The sequence below is a fragment of the Dreissena polymorpha genome, chromosome 3 (genome assembly GCF_020536995.1).
Source record: "Dreissena polymorpha isolate Duluth1 chromosome 3, UMN_Dpol_1.0, whole genome shotgun sequence".
Taxonomy (NCBI): Eukaryota; Metazoa; Mollusca; class Bivalvia; order Myida; family Dreissenidae; genus Dreissena; species Dreissena polymorpha.
The window spans coordinates 78,844,563-78,866,811 of NC_068357.1; the positions used below are offsets into that span (position 1 = coordinate 78,844,563).

General features: G+C 33.5%; 2 protein-coding genes across 4 annotated transcripts; both read left to right on the forward strand.

The window, feature by feature from the left end:
• Window positions 1–334: 334 nt before the first annotated feature.
• Window positions 335–8,300, forward strand: LOC127874882 (uncharacterized). Of its 3 annotated transcripts, none has more exons than XM_052419548.1 (3): window positions 335–425; window positions 5,460–6,456; window positions 6,732–8,300. In XM_052419548.1, the coding sequence occupies exons 2-3, from the start codon at window positions 6,300–6,302 to the stop codon at window positions 7,079–7,081; spliced, it is 507 nt and encodes a 168-aa protein (XP_052275508.1). In that variant the 5' UTR covers window positions 335–425; window positions 5,460–6,299; the 3' UTR covers window positions 7,082–8,300. The 3 variants fall into 3 exon arrangements, 1 of the variants encoding a protein (XP_052275508.1); XR_008047144.1 differs by lacking the exon at window positions 335–425 and adding an exon at window positions 3,191–3,780; XR_008047143.1 differs by lacking the exon at window positions 335–425 and adding an exon at window positions 3,192–3,776.
• A 9,317-nt stretch (window positions 8,301–17,617) lies between these two features.
• Window positions 17,618–19,821, forward strand: LOC127874883 (uncharacterized). The gene is made up of 4 exons (XM_052419549.1): window positions 17,618–17,758; window positions 18,196–18,363; window positions 18,785–18,924; window positions 19,569–19,821. The coding sequence occupies exons 1-4, from the start codon at window positions 17,700–17,702 to the stop codon at window positions 19,628–19,630; spliced, it is 429 nt and encodes a 142-aa protein (XP_052275509.1). The 5' UTR covers window positions 17,618–17,699; the 3' UTR covers window positions 19,631–19,821.
• Window positions 19,822–22,249: the final 2,428 nt, after the last annotated feature.

A 22,249-nucleotide genomic window follows, 5' to 3' on the forward strand; every position in this document is an offset into this window, starting at 1 on the left:
ACTGTGAATACGATTATTCCGTTATTTACATTCATTCACAGTCATAGCAAGCATTCTTGTCAAAAAGGAAGTAGCTGATATCAAAATGTTTCACAACCAACCATATACTACAGTCCTTTTATTGTAATATATGTACTTATAGCTATGAACAATAAGAAAGAGTCAACAAAGGTCATTTCCATACGTTGAACGTTTTCACAAAATAAAAGCAGATTCCCCTTACTTTGATTTAAGAGCTCTTTTCTCATACACTGTTTGCTTTTACAATTGAACATTAGCACACAGATAAAGCATTATCTGATAAAGCTGAACACTTTGATACTCATATTACATACATGTGTACACAATTCAAACTTTTGAAACGTATCATAGTAGCATATCAGTTCAACCAACACGAAGTTGTAAAGGGACCTTATCACATTAAGGTAAAATGACCAAAATTAAAAAGAATGTTTCAGTTTTACAGATTATCATTGTGGTTATAATGTCTGTGAGCAAATAGAAATACTATTTACCATGCTCTAAAATATCCATTATATGCATCTTTTGACGATTTAAAAACCTGAAAATTACAAAGCGTTGCAACGCGAAACGATAGAATAATTTGGATAGTTCTGTTGTCGTTAACTTTTGTTACACTAGAAGGATTGCTTCTTTAAGTATAAAATACATCACTAATTGTATTAGCACAGATGGTCGGGTGGTCTACTCGTTAGACATTTACTCCAGGGTCAGTGGTTTGAGCCCAGTTGAGGGTTACCTTTTTCTTTCTTTAATTGTATTCCTGTTTTTTACTGGAGCTTTTTCGATCCAATATTTACATTTATCAATATAAAGCATATAATGACAAACTTCAATATCTGCCAAAGTCTGTGAAAAGGCCCCTGTGGAACTGTGTTAAGCGATTTAGAAAGGCTAGACTTCATGTTTAGAGAAACATGTTTTGAAAATAAATTGTAACTGCATTCATGGTGGAGTTGTCCTCCTTGTTGTCTTCAATTCTGTATCTCACAAGACTGCAGTTTTTTATGAGGCAAAAACAATATTGTGTAGCGATGCAGTTTATTGAAAATTCATGAGTCAAATCAGTAATTTTGGAAGCAAATCTGTTCATGGTAGAAGATGGCAATCTGTGTCTTTGAAATCAAACAATTTAAAAACAATAGCAGCATATCTTTGCTCGACTTGTACAAATAAAATCACTGAGACTGAGGCAATTATTATCCCTCTATCGGCCACATTTACAACTCAATCTTGATGAAACTTGATCATATTATCTAACTTATTATCAAGGCCATGTTTGAATTTGGGTCAAGTTTGATCATTATTTGGTACTTTGAGCTGAGGTTTGCGCTAAAGGGCCATCATGGTCTTCTTGCTTGGAGTTCCTTTAAAATGCTTCAAATTTATAAAAGTAAACATAGGTACTAAAGGCTCCAGTATCATTCAATAATAGAATTTTAAAACAGAAAAAATGTTTACCAGTCCACACCGTGGCTTGAACCTCTGAACTTTGGATAAAAAAAGCTATTGCTTTATAGAGTAGGCCATCCATGCGGTTGCAATGTGTTAAGCATTTTATAAATTTTATAAGATATAAGAAATATCTTTAAAAGGCGTTGATGTTGTAATGTTTGCGACCAGTGAAAGGAGATGGTATGAAGCGACCATGTATTTTAATGTATTAACCAATGAAAATAAAGAACAAGAAGAGTTGAAATTAAATGAAAGATAATGTGTTATAAAGTGTACAGATGTTAGTAGAATGTAAACATAAAAGACTCAATATTGCAAGCATCATAGTGATATAAATTTTTCGCAGAAATACAGAGCTTTACATAAAAATGAGCAAAACAAAGTACAAAGAAACACATTTACACTAATAAACGCAAATATGGATTATAATAAATCAAAGACAGATATATTTCCAACACCTATATATTTCCTTAGTATTGCGGGCTACCGCCCCCAAAACCCCGCTTTGTCGATAGTGGTAAACAACTGCGTACCTGTAAAGTGCAATCTAGCCTGTTTTGTAATGTTTAATGTGGCCGCTACGGCATGTAAACAATAGATTCTTTTAATTGAAGAGACATGTGATTGATGCTATACTGCTACGTAAACTGAGGAGAAACGTTTCGATGTAATGTTTAGAGGATGTTTTGTATCATGTTTTTAATTTATTGTAATTTACATGTAATTTACAATATATTCATATTTCAGTTCAAATGATATGCATCCAATGTTTTAGTCTGAGAACCAGACTACCAATGTTTAAGGTGATTTTTATATTTTTAGCCAATGCACAATTCGGGTTTATTCATTTCGGACCTATCATGAATGAAGGTCATCTAACTTTAAGGTCAAAAGTGACGTTAAACAGCTTTGCCGAAAAATACTTAACACTTTAAAACAAAAAAAATATTTTCAGTACGAGTTTAGGTCATTGGCTTTGTTTTTCTTTCTGATGTACAGGAATTTTTATGCCCGTGTAGGGTGGCATATAGCAGTTGAACTGTCCGTCCGTCTGTCTGTCAGTCTGTCCGTCCGTCAGAAAACTTTAACATTGGCCATAACTTTTGCAATAGTGAAAATAGCAACTTGATATTTTGCATGCATGTGTATCTCATGGAGCTGCACATTTTGAGTGGTGAAAGGTCAAGGTCTTCCTTCAATGTCAAAGGTAAAAAAAAACAAATCCAAGGGAAGTAACAATCTTGAAAGGGAGATAATTTCTATTTATCATTTGACAGGTACAGGTCGGTTTTACAATGGAAGTTATATTTTTTAAAGGGATATAAACAAAAACAAAAATATTTAAATCAAAGAGGCTCAGTAGGTGGCACTGTGTTTCTGACAAACACATCTCTTGTATTAAAATCTGTAACAAAAAGGTAGAAAATTGTCATTTCCAAAATCTGCGAACAAGTCGTTTTAATTGATTATTTTTTTGGAAATAAATTTAATGTGAATGTCCTTTTTTAACTTAAAATTTCTAATAAATAATAAGAGTAACCTGTTAAATTATGCTTCATAGGCATCAAGTGTTATTCATCATTTGAAAACTTTGAGAAGCTCTTGATACATGCACTCTTTGCCTTCACACTTGAACATTAGCCCAGAAATAAAGCATTATCTGGTCGACCTGCAAATTATGACACTCACATGACTTGCGTATAGATAACTCAAACTTTTGAAAATTGATATCAAAGCATATGAATTTGATCTTATGGCGAGATTAAAATAGGGCGGTGTGTTAAGCAATTCAGATTTGATTTGATTTGCTTGAGAGTCAAGACGGACTTTGGTAAAAGCGGTGGACTTGTACCGTAGAATATTGTCAACTCTGTATCCGCATTGAGCGGCAAAATATGTTATTGTACAGTGCTGAAGTTGGGTAATAGTGAATTAATCTAGTAATTTGTGTTACAATATCTGTCAACATCAAGAATAGTAGCGGCTTTAGTGTATTTACGGACAAATACAATTATTCCATATTTTTGCTCGGGATGTAATAATAAAAACACTGTGACTGAGGCAAGGGCTTATTGTAAAAAGTGTGACTCTTGATTTTGTGACGAACGTGTAATTATACACAATCAATTGTTATAAAACCACCCCAATTTTGGGCCTAAAGAAATGGAGATGTGGCCAATTGCCAAGGCAACACGGGGGTTTCTGGAGAACTGTCAATGCCACAGGGGGAAGAAACTTAAATATTTCTGTGAGGACCACAGCAAACTGTGTTGCAGTGTTTGCAATCAAGTGACTCTTCGGTATGTACAGTCTAGTATTTTGTATTCTTTTTGCTATTTTAAGCTCATCTGAGCACAACGTGCTTTATGGTGAGATTTTGTGATCACCTTTTGTCTGCCGTCCGTCTTCAATATATGTCTTCTTAATACTCTAGAGGACACATTTATTGGCAAATTCATGAAACTCGGTCATAAGATTTGTCCCAATTATATCTTGGATAAGTTCTAAAAAATGGTTCCGTTGGTTGAAAACATGTCCGCCAGAGGGCGGGGCTTTTTTCTTATATGGGTATAGTAAATCTTTGTTAAAACTCTAGAGGCCACATTTATTGTCCAATCATTATGTACCTTGGTCAGATGATTTTTCCAAATGATATCGAGGACGTGTTCGAAAATGTTTTTGGTTGGTTGAAAAACATGGCCACCAGGGGGGGGGGGGCGGGGCATTCTTCTTGTATGGCTGTTGTAAAACCTTGTTCACTTTTCTGTGAAGACCACAGCCAGCTGTGCTGCGATACTTGCATATTCCTAAGTCATCGATATGTTGGGCATATTGTATTGCAATTAATTGTCTTATTTGTTTAATTTAATACTTGCTTGAAAAAACCTATTGAGCTTGATTTATTTAGGGAAATTTATTAACAAAACGTAGATAATCTTGTAACAAAGATGCATTAACGTATTTCTTACTTATAAGTAGTACTGGAAATCAGTTGTAATTGTAAGCTAATTTTGAATAAAATGTATACGATACACCACTATATGATGCACACTATGGCTAACAGGAGGACTTGTGTGTAGGAGCTTGATTGCTGACTCAATCTTGATGAAACTTGGTCAGAATGTTCATCGTAATACTATCTTTGCCAACTGTATCGAACAATGATTTTTTACATTTAATTACTTTTTTCTGAACATTTGAGACAATATAACATTGTTAATACATAATTATCTGCTTGAAAATAAGGAAAACACATTATTGTATATATGACTCTATCTAGTTTTGTTTCAGTTTCTCATAGCGCCTTCAATATTTTACCGATCTCTTTCATATATGGCATGTAGGTTCCTTGCATGGACCTCTCATTTTTGATAAGGTTTGACGTCACTGGGGTCAAGGTCACCGAGACTAATAATAGATTATCCATCACACTTTTGTTACAGTTTCTCATAACGCCTTCAATATTTTTCCCATCTCTAACATATTTTGCATGTACATACCTTGATTTGACCTCTACCTTTTGATGAGGTTTGACGTCACTGGGGTCAAGGTCACCGAGGCTAATAATAGATTTTCCGTCACACCTTTGTTACAGTTTCTCATAGCACCTTCAATATTTTACCGATCTCTTCCATATTTGTCATGTAGATACCTTGCAGGGACCTCTACACTTAAAAGAGTTTTTAGGTCACTGGGGTCAAGGTCAAGGTCACTGAGGCTAATAATAGATTTTCTCAAAGTCACACATTGGTTTCAGTTTCTAATAGTGCTTTTAATATTTGACCGATCTCTTATATATTTGGGATGTAGGTACCTTGCATGAACATCTACTTTTTGATGAGGTTTTAGGTCACTGGGGTCACGGTCACCGAGGCTAATAATAGATTTTCTCAAGGTCACAATTTTTTCCACACAGTTAAACCATCTATAGACAAAGCATCATTGAGGAGCATCCATCAGTTTTAAATGATTCTCCATTTCAGTCAGTGTACAAAAGCTGACATTCATTGCTGACACCTCTCTGTCTGCAACAGACCATCAGCAGCTGTCAGCCAAGATTAACACCATTCGAAAACAACTAAGAAGCAGCAAACAAACTGAGAGAGCAACCTGAAGTCACTGCAAGTGTCATATGAAGAAAGGCTTAAAGAGGTGGAAAGTATGAGAGAGAGAATAAATGCCACCTTAGATAAGCTGGAGAAGGCTATTCTGAAAGAAATGGATGAACTGAAAGCAAGCTGGGATGCCTCCCTCAAGTTTGATGTTGATACATGCTCCAGGCTTCGTACTGAGCTGACACGTCTCAGTATTGCGATGCAGGAAGTTGGCAAAAAGGACAAAGAATTGGCCTTTATAGCCCATCAGAAAAACAAGGAGATGATAAAACAAGTAGACATATACCTGAACAACATCCAACACAAACAGAAGTTTCTTTAAAATTGATTGTTTACAATGACATTGAATTTTTTTTATCCAACCTGTCGTGTCTTGGTCATACCATACACATTACCAAGGTATTGACCATGCAGGGGAGCCCAGACCAGGCTATCATAGTCACAGGGGCAACTCCAGTAAGTGTGAGAATACCAAGGGATACTAGTGCGTTCTATTATATCCAAGGAATTTGTGGTCTGTTCAATGGTCAGCTGCTTGTTACAGATTATGAAAACAAGAGACTGAAGCTGGTGGACCTGCAGCTCCAAGTGGTCAGTAATTGTGATATGTCTGGCTATCAATTGGACATGTGTCTGATTACACCCTGTCAGGTAGCATTCGCTGTGGACAGTTGTATATAGTTTGTCACAGTGAACAATGGACAACTGATGAAAGGCAGAAAACTACAGTTACCACATGAATGTAGAGGACTTGCTCCTCATCAGGGGGACCTCTATGTAACCTCTGGCAAAGCCCTGTTCAAGTATGATCTCACTGGCACACTTGTGGAAAAGATGCACAGGGATACATCTAGTATTGTGACAGGTAAATGTCATTAATATTACTGCCCTGATAAATATAAGAATAATTATCAAAGAGGTGTTACTTCAAATGCAATGTTACAACAATGCCTTGCCTATGCATAAATATTTGTCTTTGCCTTACATGAAAAAATCATTTCCTCAATTAAAGAGTTTGTTTCTTTCTGTAAATATATATTTGCATAGTTATGTATTGTTATTTGAGATTAGGGTAGAAGAGAAGAACTATTGGATTCTTCTTCAGAATTGATAAATATATTTTTTGTTACACCAATGCAGTATGGAGATGTGCATTGAGTCTTAGTGGTGACAGGATCTATGTTACCAACAAAAGCCAACACAAGCTCCTCACCCTGGCCAGGGATTGGACTGTTATCTCCACCTTCACTGACTCAGAACTACAAGGCCCATGGGGAGTTCATGTGACGCCTGCAGGACAAGTGCTTGTATGTTATCAATCATCAAAAACTGTCATACAGGTGGACAGAGAGGGCAAGAAAAAGATTGCTACACTGGCTACAGAGAAGGATGGACTCAAATCTCCTTGGACAGTCTTCTATAACTGGAAATCTGGTAATGTCATTGTAGGACATTACAGTGAACACATTCTGGTGTTTAAGTGTAAATGAAATCAATTTTCTCTGAAAACACCATTATTGTTTACATTTTAAATACCAATATATCTTTTAAGATTATTGCCATTTTATTTGTTGCTTTAAATAAAATAAGATGCCAATGTTGTTGTGAACATGTAACATTTCATAATAATAAGAGTGGACTAACAGTACAAGCATTTATTTAAATAACAAGCTAAAAGATGATTTTGCATTCACTGTGAAACTCTTCAGTGTATATAACATTGGCAGTGTAACTGTTCATTGAAATTTATAATCATATTGAGGTAAATTGTATTGTAACATTCTTATAATTAATTTTTATTATCTGCTTCATTATATATAAATTAAGTAAGCATTTTGTACTGTTTATCACTTTGTTGATAAAGGAAGCATCATTTTGAGATACTTATTTTTTATATTTATTTGTTAAAGTGCCCAAATGCATGATAATAAATTATTTTCCCTCAGCACAAAAATACACCAACAGTTGTAAAATGTTACCCTTTCTACTTTTGGGAATACAACAATGCGAATCTTCCCAAGTATTAGTGAAATACCTGTTTAATGTTAAAAATACGGATGTTCATTACCAATAGAATCTTTTTCTGTTATCTTGTATTGTAAATTATATAGTATATCCCTTAATATATATCCAAGTAAGTTGTACATTGTAATTTTTATATTCTTCTAATGTTGAATTTTCAGTTGTGGTTGATCTTCCAATACTGTAGTATGTGCCTAAGATATATTACTAAAGATAGTATGTATTTATGTTTGTTTTGCTTCAAGTTCAATATAATCGTGTCTTCCTAAATAGATATGCAAACTGACATCATATGTTAACGTCAAACTAGACGAAAAGAATGCACCAAGTAATGGACAATTGCTCGTTTCGCAGATTAGTTATGTCTTTGTCATGCATGCGGCCAATTGATTGTTGTATAATCTCATTTAAATGGCGGGCTAACGTCCATATACGTCCTTTGCATGCGTCATATTACGTCGTTACCTTTGGGCATGTGATTGTGCACATGTTCCCGTTGGAAATTGCACATGTCACCATCGAGTGTTCCAATCTATATTAATATATTCAATTTCAGTACCATGCATACAGCCGGACATTTGCAGTCACACATTTTGTTTTTGTCAGTGTTGTCTTATATTTTACAAACATGTGCAAACAATGTGTTTGAATTTAATCAGCAAAAATAAATCACAGTGAAAACTGAAATGTAGTCGTGTACGTTTATTGTGTTTCAATGACTATGTTACATATAAAAGGTCCATGTTTGTCTGAAAGATGTTGGCAACCAAGAAAAAAGTGTTTTGAGACAGTAATTTTTGTAAAACAAATATTCAATTTATGTGTATTTGCTTAATGAAAAAATAATATTGTACAGGTGTACAATTTTGAGTTACATTCAGGGTTTCAGATACTGTAAAACCATTATTATTTATCAAACATTGATTTTCATAAATATTGACAGTAGATCGATTGTCTTGTTATATTTAGTTGTTTTTTAATATCCGGTTTTAGCGATTATAAAGCATTTTTGAGGTTGTCTATAGTATACCTGTAGTAATAGGTGAACTCGTGTTTAACGTTTTATAAATTGAGAACTGTGAATATAAACAAGCTTAACCTCTGTTATTGCGTTGTTAGCACCCGTAAATACAAAAGATCGCCACTATCTGTTGAGAACAAAAGAACGTTTCCCAGAAATATCAAATTTAACCTTGCTGTAGAAGCATGAACGAGGTTACGAAACAGATAATGCCTGTTATATTTAATTGTTTTTTTTTATATTCGGTATAAGCAATTATGAAGCTTTTTTGTTGTTGTCTATCATATCCCTGAAGTTATTGTTGAACTCATGTTCAACGTTTTATAAATTGAGAATATAAACAAGCTTTATCCTATACTTTTGCGTTGTTTTCCCGAATCTATTAATAGCCTCAGATTATGAATGACCTGTACTACGTCATTGAGGCGCAGCAGGTAGTGGACTATTTTAATAATTCATAAATAATTTCTTCCGCGACATGTATAATACAAACATTGTTTATTGATTATGTTCTATTTAAGCTCCGTTCAAAAATATTCCATTTAACACGATATTCACATAATATTTCCATTTGTGAATGCATATAGTTTGAGAACTCAAACTGCTTGCATAAAGTATACAACTCTTTCTCACGCGAATACGGCAGGTGTGGCGGGAAATAGGCTTTCCGTAGATAAGCCGAACTGACTTGACATTTTCAGTAACAACATTAGCCGTTCGCTACGCGAACAACTAGAAATTGAATGAAAACATGTGTTATCAAAATCTAATTTATTTCCATGTTGTGTTGTCATTTGCCAATACATGCATGTAAACCCTACTTTATGGATAACTGTTTACATACCACATTTCTTAAAAGCATATCTATCCAATCATCCAATATAATTACATAATCAATTAAAAACAACAACAATGCTGACAATTAATGATTGTAACGTAATTACACATTTTTCGTGGAGAACACACAGCAACAAACAAAGTTCATTTCTATTTTCACCGCGATTTATTTCTGTTGAATATTTTCCAATACAACGCTTAATTGAGTCGCGTTCAGAGAAAACTGGGCATTATGCATGTGCGTATAGTGTCGTCCCAGATTAGCCTGTATAGTCCGCACAGGCTAATCAGGAACGACACTTTCCGCCTAAATTTGATTTTTGCTAAGAAGAGACTTCATTTAAACGAAAAATGTCATAAAAGCGGAAAGTGTCGTCCCTGATTAGCCTGTGCGGACTGCATAGGATAATCTGGGACGACACTTCACGCACATGCATTATGCCCAGTTTTCTCAGAACACGACTCAATTGGTTAATCCTTGCTATGAGACGACACTGTATTGATTGAATTAGTTTTATGAAATGGCAGTAGCTGTGAGAATAGCTACTAAAATGTTGTTCTGCCACACTAAACGTAACCCTAAATAACTCGTTCATTTAATGATTTACTTACTGAGTTAAAAAAGGCTAACTGGAAGTATTCATTTTGACCCTTTAAAAGACCGCTCTGTTTCAGTTAAAGGTTAGGTACAAACTATGCTTTGCTTATTACTTCTGGATAGATTTTATATACGTTTTACAACCTGCAACGCCAAAGAGTGAATTTTAATTTAGTAAATCAGTCCACCCCATCACAATGAATCGCCATTGTAAAATTTAATCAGGAGATTCGGGGTGAATACTTGACATCATCAATGACACTAAGCGGCTAAATGCTTGTCCTCCTTCAGTCATGGATTCAGAGTGAGTCGCGTTCTGAGAAAACTGGGCTTAATGCATGTGCGTAAAGTGTCTACCCAGATTAGCCTGTGCAGTCCCCACAGGCTCATCAGAGATGCCACTTTCCGCTTTTATGGTATTTTTCATTTAAAGGAAGTCTCTTCTACACGAAAATCTAGTTAAGGCGGAAAGTGTCGTCCTTGATTAACCTGTGCGGACTGCACAGGCTAATCTGGGACGACACTTTACGCACATGCATTGAGCCCAGTTTTCTCAGAACGCGACTCACGATTTGGTTTAAATGAAACTCGGATAGTGGTTACTGAAGGGTAGCTTTTTGAATTTTCTTCCAAAGCAATTTACATTGTCGGACTATTTTAGTAAAGAGAGATATTCAAGGGCGGCTAATTTTGTACAAATTTAAGCTTGGATTTGTTACATGAGTATAAGTCAATATTACATTTTGACGATACTTATAAAGAAGCGATTGAAAGTGACTGGTTAGGTTGATCATTTACAAATTACTGTAGCCGAATGATTGCATATGAATAAAAAATTACCTTTGGAATTAAGTTAACAGCTATACATTATATATAAGCCGTAGCATATTTATATCAACTCTTTAGTTTAAAGGTTAAAGATCAGATGTTTCAAGAAATAATACGAAGATTCTTGTCTGGCATCGGACTTTTTTAAGGCAATTGTGCGAAACCTTTGCTGGATAAGCGAACGCATAATAACAAGACAGTTCTCGTTTGCCTTAGAATTGATATGAAGCCGCACTTATGAATTCATTTCATTACTTAGTCCTGGCATCCTTTGATAATTCATCAAGAAATATTGGTATAAAATGGATAAGTTAGATGGATTCGGTTACATATGCTAGTAATGTTATATAATGTCCACAATAACATGATGTAGATGATGCTAAATAAAGATAAATAAAATATGTGTTAATCGTCAGGGAATTCTAATAAGTGGATGAAATAAACAAAGCAAATATATACAATAAAAACAACAACAACATACATGTCATTGAACCTAAAGCAACGCACTGTGTTTAACGGAAGAAATATGTTCTGCTGCTTTGTAAATAAAATTAATTAACACACATTTTTGCGTTCAACCAAAAAAATCCCAAATAAACCACCACCAACAAAAGGATACAGTTTTGAAACAAATATAAATTCACTCAATACAACAACAATATGCAACGGATAATCTGTAATTTAACTATTTAGTGTTTCCAAAAAACGCAATAAAAAGCACATTTATTATTCTCTGTTATTCAATCACAAGATTTTGGTGCACATAGAGAAGCAGAGTTATGTGCGCTCCGCTATTTTATCTAAAAATTAAACGACATGTTAGAGTTTATGTGAACATTTTGTGCGAGGCTTTTGTGTATTAAATGCTCATTTTTAGACGCCTAGAACCCCGAGTTCAATACGATTAATTGCTCATTTGAATAAAACTACTGTCGTTGTTAGAGCAACGGTGATATCCAATCCAGGCGATAACAAGAGACGAATGACCAGTCATTGTTCTAGACTTCTAGAATGTAGCAAATAATACGATGGAAATGTTAATTTTCAAGGGGAGATATCTTGCGCTGGCACTTGCATTTTTTTTTTCAAGTGATTTCTCAAGAATGGTTTGTATTTCATATTTTGTTCAAGTGGGGTTTCTTGTAATATCTGGCACTTGTTAGGATTAAACGAACACGACACACCTTTTTAAGTTCAAGTGTTGATATTATTCAATGCTTAAAGCACTACGTTCTACGCATTTATGTAAGTATGGCAAGTTACTCACAGAGCATAGCTTTACACGCCGATATTGTGTTAGGGTCTTAGTTGTAGATTAACTACAAATTGTAAACATACATGTATTAGTAATACAAACATATATTTAAGATGTTTATTAATGAATTTAATTAGTCGTGAGAACCAGCATTGAATCACCCTTAAATGATATTGTTCCCTTAAATGAAAAATGTGTCGCGTAGTAAGGATATCAGCTACTGTCAGTTGGATAGTGACTATATGAAGTGTTTAATATTTTAGTCAATATTTGTCTTTTATCATTTCAATAGTGATTTAATCAAACATTTATTAAAGAGGTATAGTTACGTTGTATGATAAATATACATACACATGTTAAATATATCGCTTTTGTTGATTCCTCTAAAGTGTTGCGCTGTTTTTTTTTAATTACATTTCAGAAGCAAATTTAAAAAAAATTGTTTGATTGCGTACTTAAAAAAATAAAAATAAATAAATTGCGGATGTTTATTTGATATTAATAGAAATAGGAGTTTAATAAAGACATACGTCCCAAGAACAGTATCTATGAAACTACCAACGAAGCCATAAAGGAAACAAAGAGACTGTGGTTTTGGAAATCTAAGTAAGATTGTTAGACCCCTCCAAATAGCAGGATTCCAATTATCAAGATAGAAATAATACATATCCATTTAACAAAAGTTAAACCAACTCTGACCCTATGATCGCAAATATATAAATTTTTATACGATTGAGTGTATAATGCGATTGTCTGTTCAAAAACAAATACAACGGAATATTGTTAGGGATTTATTTTTGATAAAGTCAAGCGTTGATGAATGAGGAATGTACCATCGCACTTCAACAATTCTACATGTTATGTGGATGCGCTTTAAAGCATTACGAAGTTTTTCTTAATAAATATAAACATATGCTTTTTGTGGTAAGTTATTTTAGATCTGTGTCGACTGATTCATATGTAAACAAAAATTAAAAGCACGCTTTCTGCGTCAATCAGTAAGTATGGCTTGCTATTACTCCTATCATCGGCATGCTGTTTTAAGAAAAAATAACAAAACCAGTGTGAATTTATATTCATTCAAGACAAACGGCGGTATAGTTATCACTGCGACATTGGTAACTCTTCGATAATGTGTTGATTACTTGTGAATTTCTGAACGTGTTTTAGGCATATTTGTTGGAAGGCTTTCCATAACGTTTTGGATTAAACAAACACTCTCATCAATCATATAATCATGGTAAGAAAATACTTTCAATATATTTCTTGTTATTTCGATTTAAGTGCTTATTATGCCGGCAACAATAGAAAATAGGAAATCTTCCATTGCGTCTATAAGGTTATGGTTGTCCTGTTACGTAGCAATATGGTGGACACAATTAACTATCGGACAATAAAAGACTTCAGCCACGAGCCATGTCCTATGAATATCATCATTACCGCATTTGTTTCCAAACAGCACGTCAAACAACGGAACATGACAGGCCAGATGTCTTATGTGTCGCAAGAAGACCCATTTCCATGCAATGATGACAAGACACGTGAGCGTCCATAAAAGAGCTATGACGTTTATAAAATTCAAATTAAGAGATGTCGTTAGTGTTTCTTGACACAATACATGACCATCGATTTGGTAATTTTGACAGGTGGTCTTCAGAAAGAATAGAATGAGCATTGATGCTCATCCATCTCGAATGTATTGAAATAGAGTGCTTTGAGTGGTACCCAGGTTTACATGATCACAACACTTGTTTTTTTTATCCGTATCAGGACAATATTGTTACTTTTGTGACTATACACAAGTGACGTTAGCTGAACCACTGATTTAACGACTGTATACTGTTACAATGTGCGGATTTATATTATTTAATGAAATATGCCTTACATCGCGATAAAAAAAGGATCGACACAATCATCACAGTCCGCTTCACCCGTTTAATGAAATGATACAACATTATATCTTGAATGAACTGCTTTTTTTCATTTCTTTAAATAACGAGGCTTTCATCATGCTCTATGACACTGATGTGGGTCTCATATCCCATATTACTTATTATGACAAATACGCTATCAAGATAAAAGACAGTATTAATTGCAATTTATTGGCGTCGCCCTGGAGGGCGGCGATTAGTATGTAATGCATTTTTTTCGCTTATGGGAGGAGAAGTTATTTTACGGATCAATGTATATATTTTGTTTTAAGAATATCTTGCATAGTGGTGATTTTTTGTGTAAGTTAGTGTAAATAAGTACTGCATTTGTGCCTATTACTTTTATTACAACATTTATTGCCAATAATGCAAAAAGCTAATTGTTTTAATTAATTACTGATCCACAACTGATCACAGGGGAAGATCACAGGGACTGAGCAAATACTCGAAACTTTCTGGTTTTGTATTAAAACAAATGATGTTTTGTATAAAAACAAAACATAATCAAAATATATTTATTTTGTGGTTTTTCTAATTTGCTTATGTAGTGGAGAATCAATGTAGTACGATATTTGACGACCAGCCGGAATAGCTCAGTTGGGAGAGCGTTAGACTGAAGTTGTTTACGCAAAAGTCATCTAAAGGCCCCCGGTTCTATCCCGGGTTCCGGCACGAACGTTTGAAATCCTTGTTCGAAACTTTTCATCCGATTGTTCCCAAACTTTCACAGGTTTATTTTACCAAAAAGGACCCAACCCAAACTCTATATGAGCAATATCGGACCATAAGTCCAGAATTATGTCTCTTTGAATTTAAAAATAAAAGTGAAAAACTGCTTTGTTAGGTGATTATGTCAACAATTTTCATCAGATTCTTTCCAAACTTACAGTGTCTTCATATCAATGAGCATTTTTACCTCATTTAAAATGAGAAACATCGGGGAAATAAGTCCAGATTTTTTTCTATTAAATTTGACAAAATAAACAATTTCCACTTGTTTCAAAGATTTCACAACTTTCGTCTGAATCTTTCCAAACTTGTTAAGTGATTTTATATCAGTATTACTTGAACCCTATTGAAAATGATGAATAACTGAGCAATAAATCTATTATGATCTTTTACTGAATTTCAAAGTATTGTGAAATGCAGCTTCTTTATACAATTAACAGTTTTCTTTCATTTTTTTTCAAACTTTTACAGTGTTTTCATATCAATGAGTACTCAACCCCTATCGTAAATGAGCAACGTAAGAATAAGTTCAGAATCATCACCCCTTGAAGTTGAGAAAAATATTAAATTACGCTTACAAGATGAAGCAGATTTTTTTTAAACCTACACAGTTCTGTTCCATTAATGAAAACTGCACACGGATACCAGTAAAAAAAGTAAACCAATGTAAACAAAATGAACAATGAAATATTTGGGAGTTACAACGCAAAATCATAGATAATGGTTATTTAGGGGTTATAACACAATACCATAAATAATGGTTATTTGGGGGTTATAACACAAAATCATAGGTTATCGTTATACCAGTATCTGTTTCTATTTTGTTTAAAATAATCGGCCAATATATTAATATTTACAGCAGAACAAAAATCGCTCCATGTAACTTCATTGAGTGCCTTTTACACTGAAATTACCGACGCCCTTTGATGCTTTGCATCAATACTTATCTTGTATTTCACTCATTTAAAGTTGAAAGTGATATAAAGTTGATTATTTTTTTAGTAATACTTACACTATAAGCATTGAATGTATCATATTAGCCTTAGATATATTGAATGCGAAACACATGGGTAGCGTTTATATAACATGTGGCGACATGGTTGTTTTACTCGATAATGTTAATAGATTTAATTAGTTTATTGCGGTCAGCAGTCTGTTTGGCAGCACACATGACACGTCGACAAAATGGAATTATCAACATTCAATCGCACAATAGTCTGCATCAAAAGTACATAGTCTTTATTTTGTTTTAGATTATCACATTCTTTTAAATTTGTTTGGACAATATAATTATTTAAACATACGAATTTTTAAGAATGTTTAAAGTTAAATGTAAACATGATTTTATTATGGTGTCCTGATGAACAATCTTTTCTACACATGTCTGCTTCTGTCCTGAATGAACAGAGACGAAATAATGCTTTCGTAACATACACATTATTTCACGTACAAACCATAATTTGTAATTGGCTTTAATTTACACAGATGAATAATTAAAAACAACATAGTGCTGCATTTTCAGTAAAAAACCGAGTCTTAATATTATGACGTTTGCAGAGCGATAAAATTATAAAACAATTAAGTTATTGTGTATTTGATAAGTATAGGTTATTATATGGAGGAAGTGTGCCTTTAGTGGTTATTGGCACTCTTGTTGAGTTATTTGCACGAGGACTTAATCCCGATTGCAAATAAACACCAAGTATGCAAATAACCGCTAAAGGCACATTTGCTCAATATAATGACCTGTTTATTGCACATGTTCATAATGTGTATACATATGTCGTGTATATTGAAATAAATTATTAATATCGTGTATATCGAAATTAATAATTAATATCGTAATACAAACATAATTTAATATAAACGACACGCTTACCTCAATGACAACTTTAAATCAATATTTATAACAATACAATTGAAACGAGTTGCACTTGCATTTTTTTTATTATTCCATATCTTTATCGAATATTATTTTTAACCACGCTATTTTATTGTATTCCTTTCGCAATTTACAATTATGCACGAGAAACACGCAATGCGAAATAAGTTTTGCATTTTTTCGATGCTTTAAACAGATATTTTACTGTTGAAAAACAACCCGTCCATCATTTCCTTAAAATCCAGATAGTTTAACTCAAACTAGTGTGTTTCGTCAGAGAAATTATTTCATACAACATACGTCATAAATTGCATAAATCAGTTGCATAAAAATAAAAGTACGGAAAGCCGGTTTTGAGAAAAAAGCGATTCCAAAACCCGTTCAAACGCCATTTTGGTTTAACGTTCCGGTCGCCAATTACGTAACGTCAACGCGTGCCGACGATCCGCCGTTACTGGACAACAGGTGCGAGATAACCGGAAGTTTGCAAATAACCGATTTTGGCACAATGTGCCAATAACCGGTTATTTGCACACTTGCTCAATACCGAGATTTTCACGAGTTATTCGCAAAAAAACGGCCAATTGTGTTACTAAATGTAGCAACATATGCAATACTCAAATGTTACAGAAAAATAATGTGAATGTGAAAAACATAGTCATAGAAAGTTTCACACATTCGGACAAATGTCGATCACGAACTGAAGCAATTGTAACAGACAACAAATTGTTGTTAACACAAGCAAAAAAATGCCATGTATTTTCTAAAACAGAAACTCAATCACTGTGGTATAGTCACAAAATATCTTTACATGAATGAAAAGGGTCTTTACACAGTTTTAAACTCGCTTGAAGAAATGAGTGAAACAAACAGTTTATACCATAATATACGCACTTTTGCAATTAGAACGAAACATCCTGTACCGATTCGACCACCAGATTACATAAAGATAAGAATTGCGCCATTTAAACCTACATGCATGCAGTTGAGATATGACAGTTAACCATGATGGTTTATATACTAATTGCGCTGCTTCTTATTGTTACATGTGGATCTTTTGTTTTGTGAGTAAAATGCTTGAAATATTCCCATTTGCCATTCGTTTATTTTTTGTTATTCAGTTCAATATAGTGTATACTGTATGTGTAGATATTCTCAAAAATATCCGTTAGGCAATTACATGGACTTGAATCAATTAAGCAAAATTTATGTGATGATTGAATAACTGAATATCTATACGAACGCTACGATGCACTTATATCAAAAAGTGGAATTACAGTAACTTTAAAACCTGTATCCATCAATCTTTGTGTTCAATATATTATATTGAAATTGATCTTCTTATATATTTTGCAAAGTATTATATGATAATACATGTATAGAATATTTTGCACTTTAAAGAATGTTTACCTTAAATAGACTGAATTAAAGGCGACATAATATATATGACAATGCCTTCTACGAAGTAAATAGAACGCTAATTGCATAAATTATATTATAGGGACGACTGTCAGCCTGGACCGCCGAATGGCAACTTCGTTCTAAGCCTTAAGAACACACTGGTCTTACCATTGTTCTTCCACAATGTTACTCTTAAGACGACTGGACAGTGCACCAACGTGCTGAAGTACATGGAAACAGCCTGTGACGGTGATGAAAATTTTAAAAAGTAAGACTATTAAAGGTGCACATTCACTAAAATATGTGTAACTGGTGATTAAATGCTTCACAAGCGAGTTGTTTCTGATGTGACTCAAGTTGCCCCATGCGGTATTGTTACAATTAGATATTATTTTACTTGAATGATCTATTATTGTTTTGATTTATCTTACTTAAATATGATATTTTGGTTTAGCCGAGTCAAGTCCTTATCTTGACTTGTTTGAATGTGTTTAATACAATATCAGAAGCACCAATATGCAAAAGTAAAATCGTTCATAGACATAACACAAATTTAATTCTTGATGATCTATAAATTTACTTGTTTGAAGAAACAACGCACTTGGTAAGAAGTTATATCCGAATCCTGGATGAGAGAAGATAGATATAAGTATTCATAATATTTGCTCATTATCTTACACAATCTTCAGTTTCTCAATGACTTACTTCCCAAAGTCTACCAGCTTCCCTGGGGCGTTCTTTGTATCTGCAATAAACGGTGTGGAGGGCGTGTCAGGGGAGACGTACTGGGAACTTATCGAGCACAGCACTGGCAAGCAGTATGACGTAGGTAAGTCGCATTACATTATTATGTAACACCATTTGTATGGTGAATACTGCGATGTATGTTAGACCTTTAAAACATTTGTAGGCCACTACACTTTAATAACCGGCTAGAGGACATTGACACAATTATCTCCTAATTATGATTCTGGAGTTTCGTTATTCCTTTGTTCAGAAATACAGCTCAGATTAACATGTACGTACTTTTAGTCTTTCGATATCTTTCGAGTCAAACTTATAAACTTATATTTATCAGTCTTTGTATACTAAAAACGTAAGCACTCTATTTAAAAAACAGATTTTCGTAACTTACGACACTAGTCCAATAAAATCATGTTTCATTTTAGAATCACGCGTCGCATTTTGCATTCATGTTTTCATTTTCTTTCTGCATATTTACATTTGACTGAGATCGTCCAAGAGGCGATCTTGGTTTGTGATGAACTTGGCTAAGAATGAGCTCATCCTCAAACCAATGTTTTGTTTTGACAATTGGAAGGCGATGATCCAAGTTTTAATAATGGTATATGTATAGCTTTTTTCTGTTATAAAAGTAGTGGATAAGCACGAGCATATCACTTCTGATATGGTTTCTGCAGTTTCATTCTTTGCTATAGTACTTGTTAAAAGGGATTATTGGATATGTTTAAGGAGCCACGCATTACTTTCCGAAGGCTGGTGATCAGGTGGCTTGGAACCTCACGCGTATGTGACGAAAGTATAACCTCGACCGGTTGTAATTGGGATATTACGTTTTTAGTCATTTGAAAAATTAAACTGATAGCCATTCTCGTTTTACCGCTTTGATTAATGACACACGTTTTTGATTTGCAAATCCTTCACCGTGTATGTCCTTTTACTCTTTGTAACAATATTAAAATAAATTGCAACTGTTTCGACAGAACACACGATTTTGAATTGATTTATATGACATAATGTTATAGTGGTGCGATTTTGTTTAATGAGTTTATTTATAAGAGATGTTTTAATGTTCAATCAATGAAAGGTTATATTGGGTTATATAAGCTTTAAACAAGTTCTATACCTATAAAGCCGAAGAAAAGTTAAAGGAATCATCTTACAGATTTGAGAAACTACGAAAATACAATTGCATTATATACCGACTGTTTTGCAAAACGTAAAATATACAATTAATAAATGGTTTACAAAATACAGAAAAAAACACATTGCCGACATCGAAAAAATTAATGCTAATCAATCAGCTGCTATCGAGAGCATAATACAAATATTTCATTTCTTCGTAAGAATGAGTCATTTTCTGATTAAGAAATGACTACTTAATATCGAAAAGGGCAGACATATAATAATCAATACAGAAAACAATTCTAGTGCAGTCCATTTTGCGAATTACTACGGTTTGCATTCAAGATTTTCAATTTCCGCTAGACGTTACGCAGACATAGTATAGAGTATATTTTAAGCGTATGTTTTATTTTTATTACGCTGTTTGTACGACTGTATTTATGTATTCAGCCGCGTCAATGCAGGAATACTATGTTACTAAGTTTTTATTTCGGAAATGCTCATGGTAAGAATCACTCATAGTTGTTTAATATTCTCTCACTTGGAATTGTTCTCTATTATACCACGATTTAAAATCATTTGTAACATTTAGATATGCAAAGTCTGGAATACGGAAATTAAATTATAACGCAACATAATAGTCATTTAATCCTGGCAAAGTGTATCGTACATAATTGTTCATTTAAACGATAGATCACGGAAGTTTTATAGACACATTACTGTTGTTGGAAATTCGCAAATTTCAATTTCTCAACTTTCGTTTACAACTAATAAATAATTAAAGTGTGAACATGGTGCTACTATGTTTGAAAGACACCAATTTGAGTGTGATTGAACTGTTCAGTTTTTGCTGTCAAAAAGTACACAACAATTGTTTGTAAATTGGTTCTATGTGTTAAATAACTTCGTTGTCAACTTCTTGAAACAACTCAAGCGTGATTACTACAACACCTGTGTAAAACAATGGATTGTTTATATTACAAACATCTTCAGTAATAAATACTTCATAATCCTTCATAATATATTTAATAAAGCAAAGAAGCCACGAATTTTGATAAAAAAGAGCATATTTGGATCTTTGAGCATGCCAACTATTTTAAACTTACACTATTTGTTTCATTACTGTTTTATTAATAGCACGCACTATGTGTTTCATTGAAGGAAATTTTATAAAGAATCAAGTTCTTTTCTTCAAGAAACATACCATTAATAGTTAGACAGTCAGCTTTAAACTAACCCGGAAAAAAATACTGACAATAAGGTCACGTGTTCCATACAACTGATATTATTTCCTTTTCAAAATATTTTTGATTTCGTGAAGCCTGAAATGACGACAAACATATGTTTTCGTTTTAATACATGGATAGTATTATGTTTTCTTCTCAGTAAGTATACTATTTGCAAGAAAACCGTATTTTCTTTAAAATATGTCAAATTTTAAAAGCCATAGTGTGTTTATTTATGTATCACGTTAAAACCTTTTAATTTAAATGATATCATAGTTAATGTTTGATTACTATTGACTCCTCTAGCCATCGGTGGAATGATAATATATTTTGTTTATTATTTACGTGCGTACTTTTTTCAGCTGCTATGATTGAATTGATTGAGCTAGGGCATTATTTACTTTTAGCTCATTAATTTAGTTTAAAAAAAACATCAACATTTCAGCTAAAGTCGCCTCACCTTTAACAGGATATGTTAACTTGCTGCGGCCAATATTTAACGGCAGAGAAGTCAAGTTACTATTTCAGCCGAATTTCTGCGTTAACGAGCAGATGCTTGATGATATCATATTGAATGTTAAGCTCAAAGAAGAGAAGAACTTTACGCTAAAAACTGCATTTGGCAAGAAGATCTTAAATGGGTCTGTCGTGTTAATACTACCGTCTGTTAACAGAACATGGGAAGGATTGAAGGTCAATGTCAGACTTTACAACGCAACGTCAAACACATTGCAACTAGACGTGACTGGTAAATCTTTTACCGGACATGTTTGCTGCTTGGGAACAGTCTACTTCCCTAAAATCACGATTTTTTTTTCTAAATAACATAGAAACCGTGCAGAAGCCATACATTTGTTTTTTCCTTTAAATCACGTGTTCATCGATGGAACATACTTTTTATTGGTGTGTTTAACTAATTTAACTGCAATTGTTATGTGTGCCTTCTGCAATAGTTCATGTCCAAATTTATTTCCGGACTTTAAATATAAAAATATTTTTAGAAATGAACAAAGAAACGTTTCCTGCAAGTATTCTTAAAATAGTTCGGTGTAATTTTCAATA

Coding starts and splice junctions, on each gene's coding strand:
- LOC127874882 (XM_052419548.1), top strand. CDS start 6,300: ATGAAAGGCAGAAAACTACAGTTACCACATGAATGTAGAGGACTTGCT. Junction 6,457..6,731: donor TACATCTAGTATTGTGACAG/GTAAATGTCATT, acceptor ACACCAATGCAG/TATGGAGATGTGCATTGAGT.
- LOC127874883 (XM_052419549.1), top strand. CDS start 17,700: ATGATGGTTTATATACTAATTGCGCTGCTTCTTATTGTTACATGTGGA. Junction 17,759..18,195: donor ACATGTGGATCTTTTGTTTT/GTGAGTAAAATG, acceptor ATTATATTATAG/GGACGACTGTCAGCCTGGAC. Junction 18,925..19,568: donor TGGCAAGCAGTATGACGTAG/GTAAGTCGCATT, acceptor GATATGTTTAAG/GAGCCACGCATTACTTTCCG.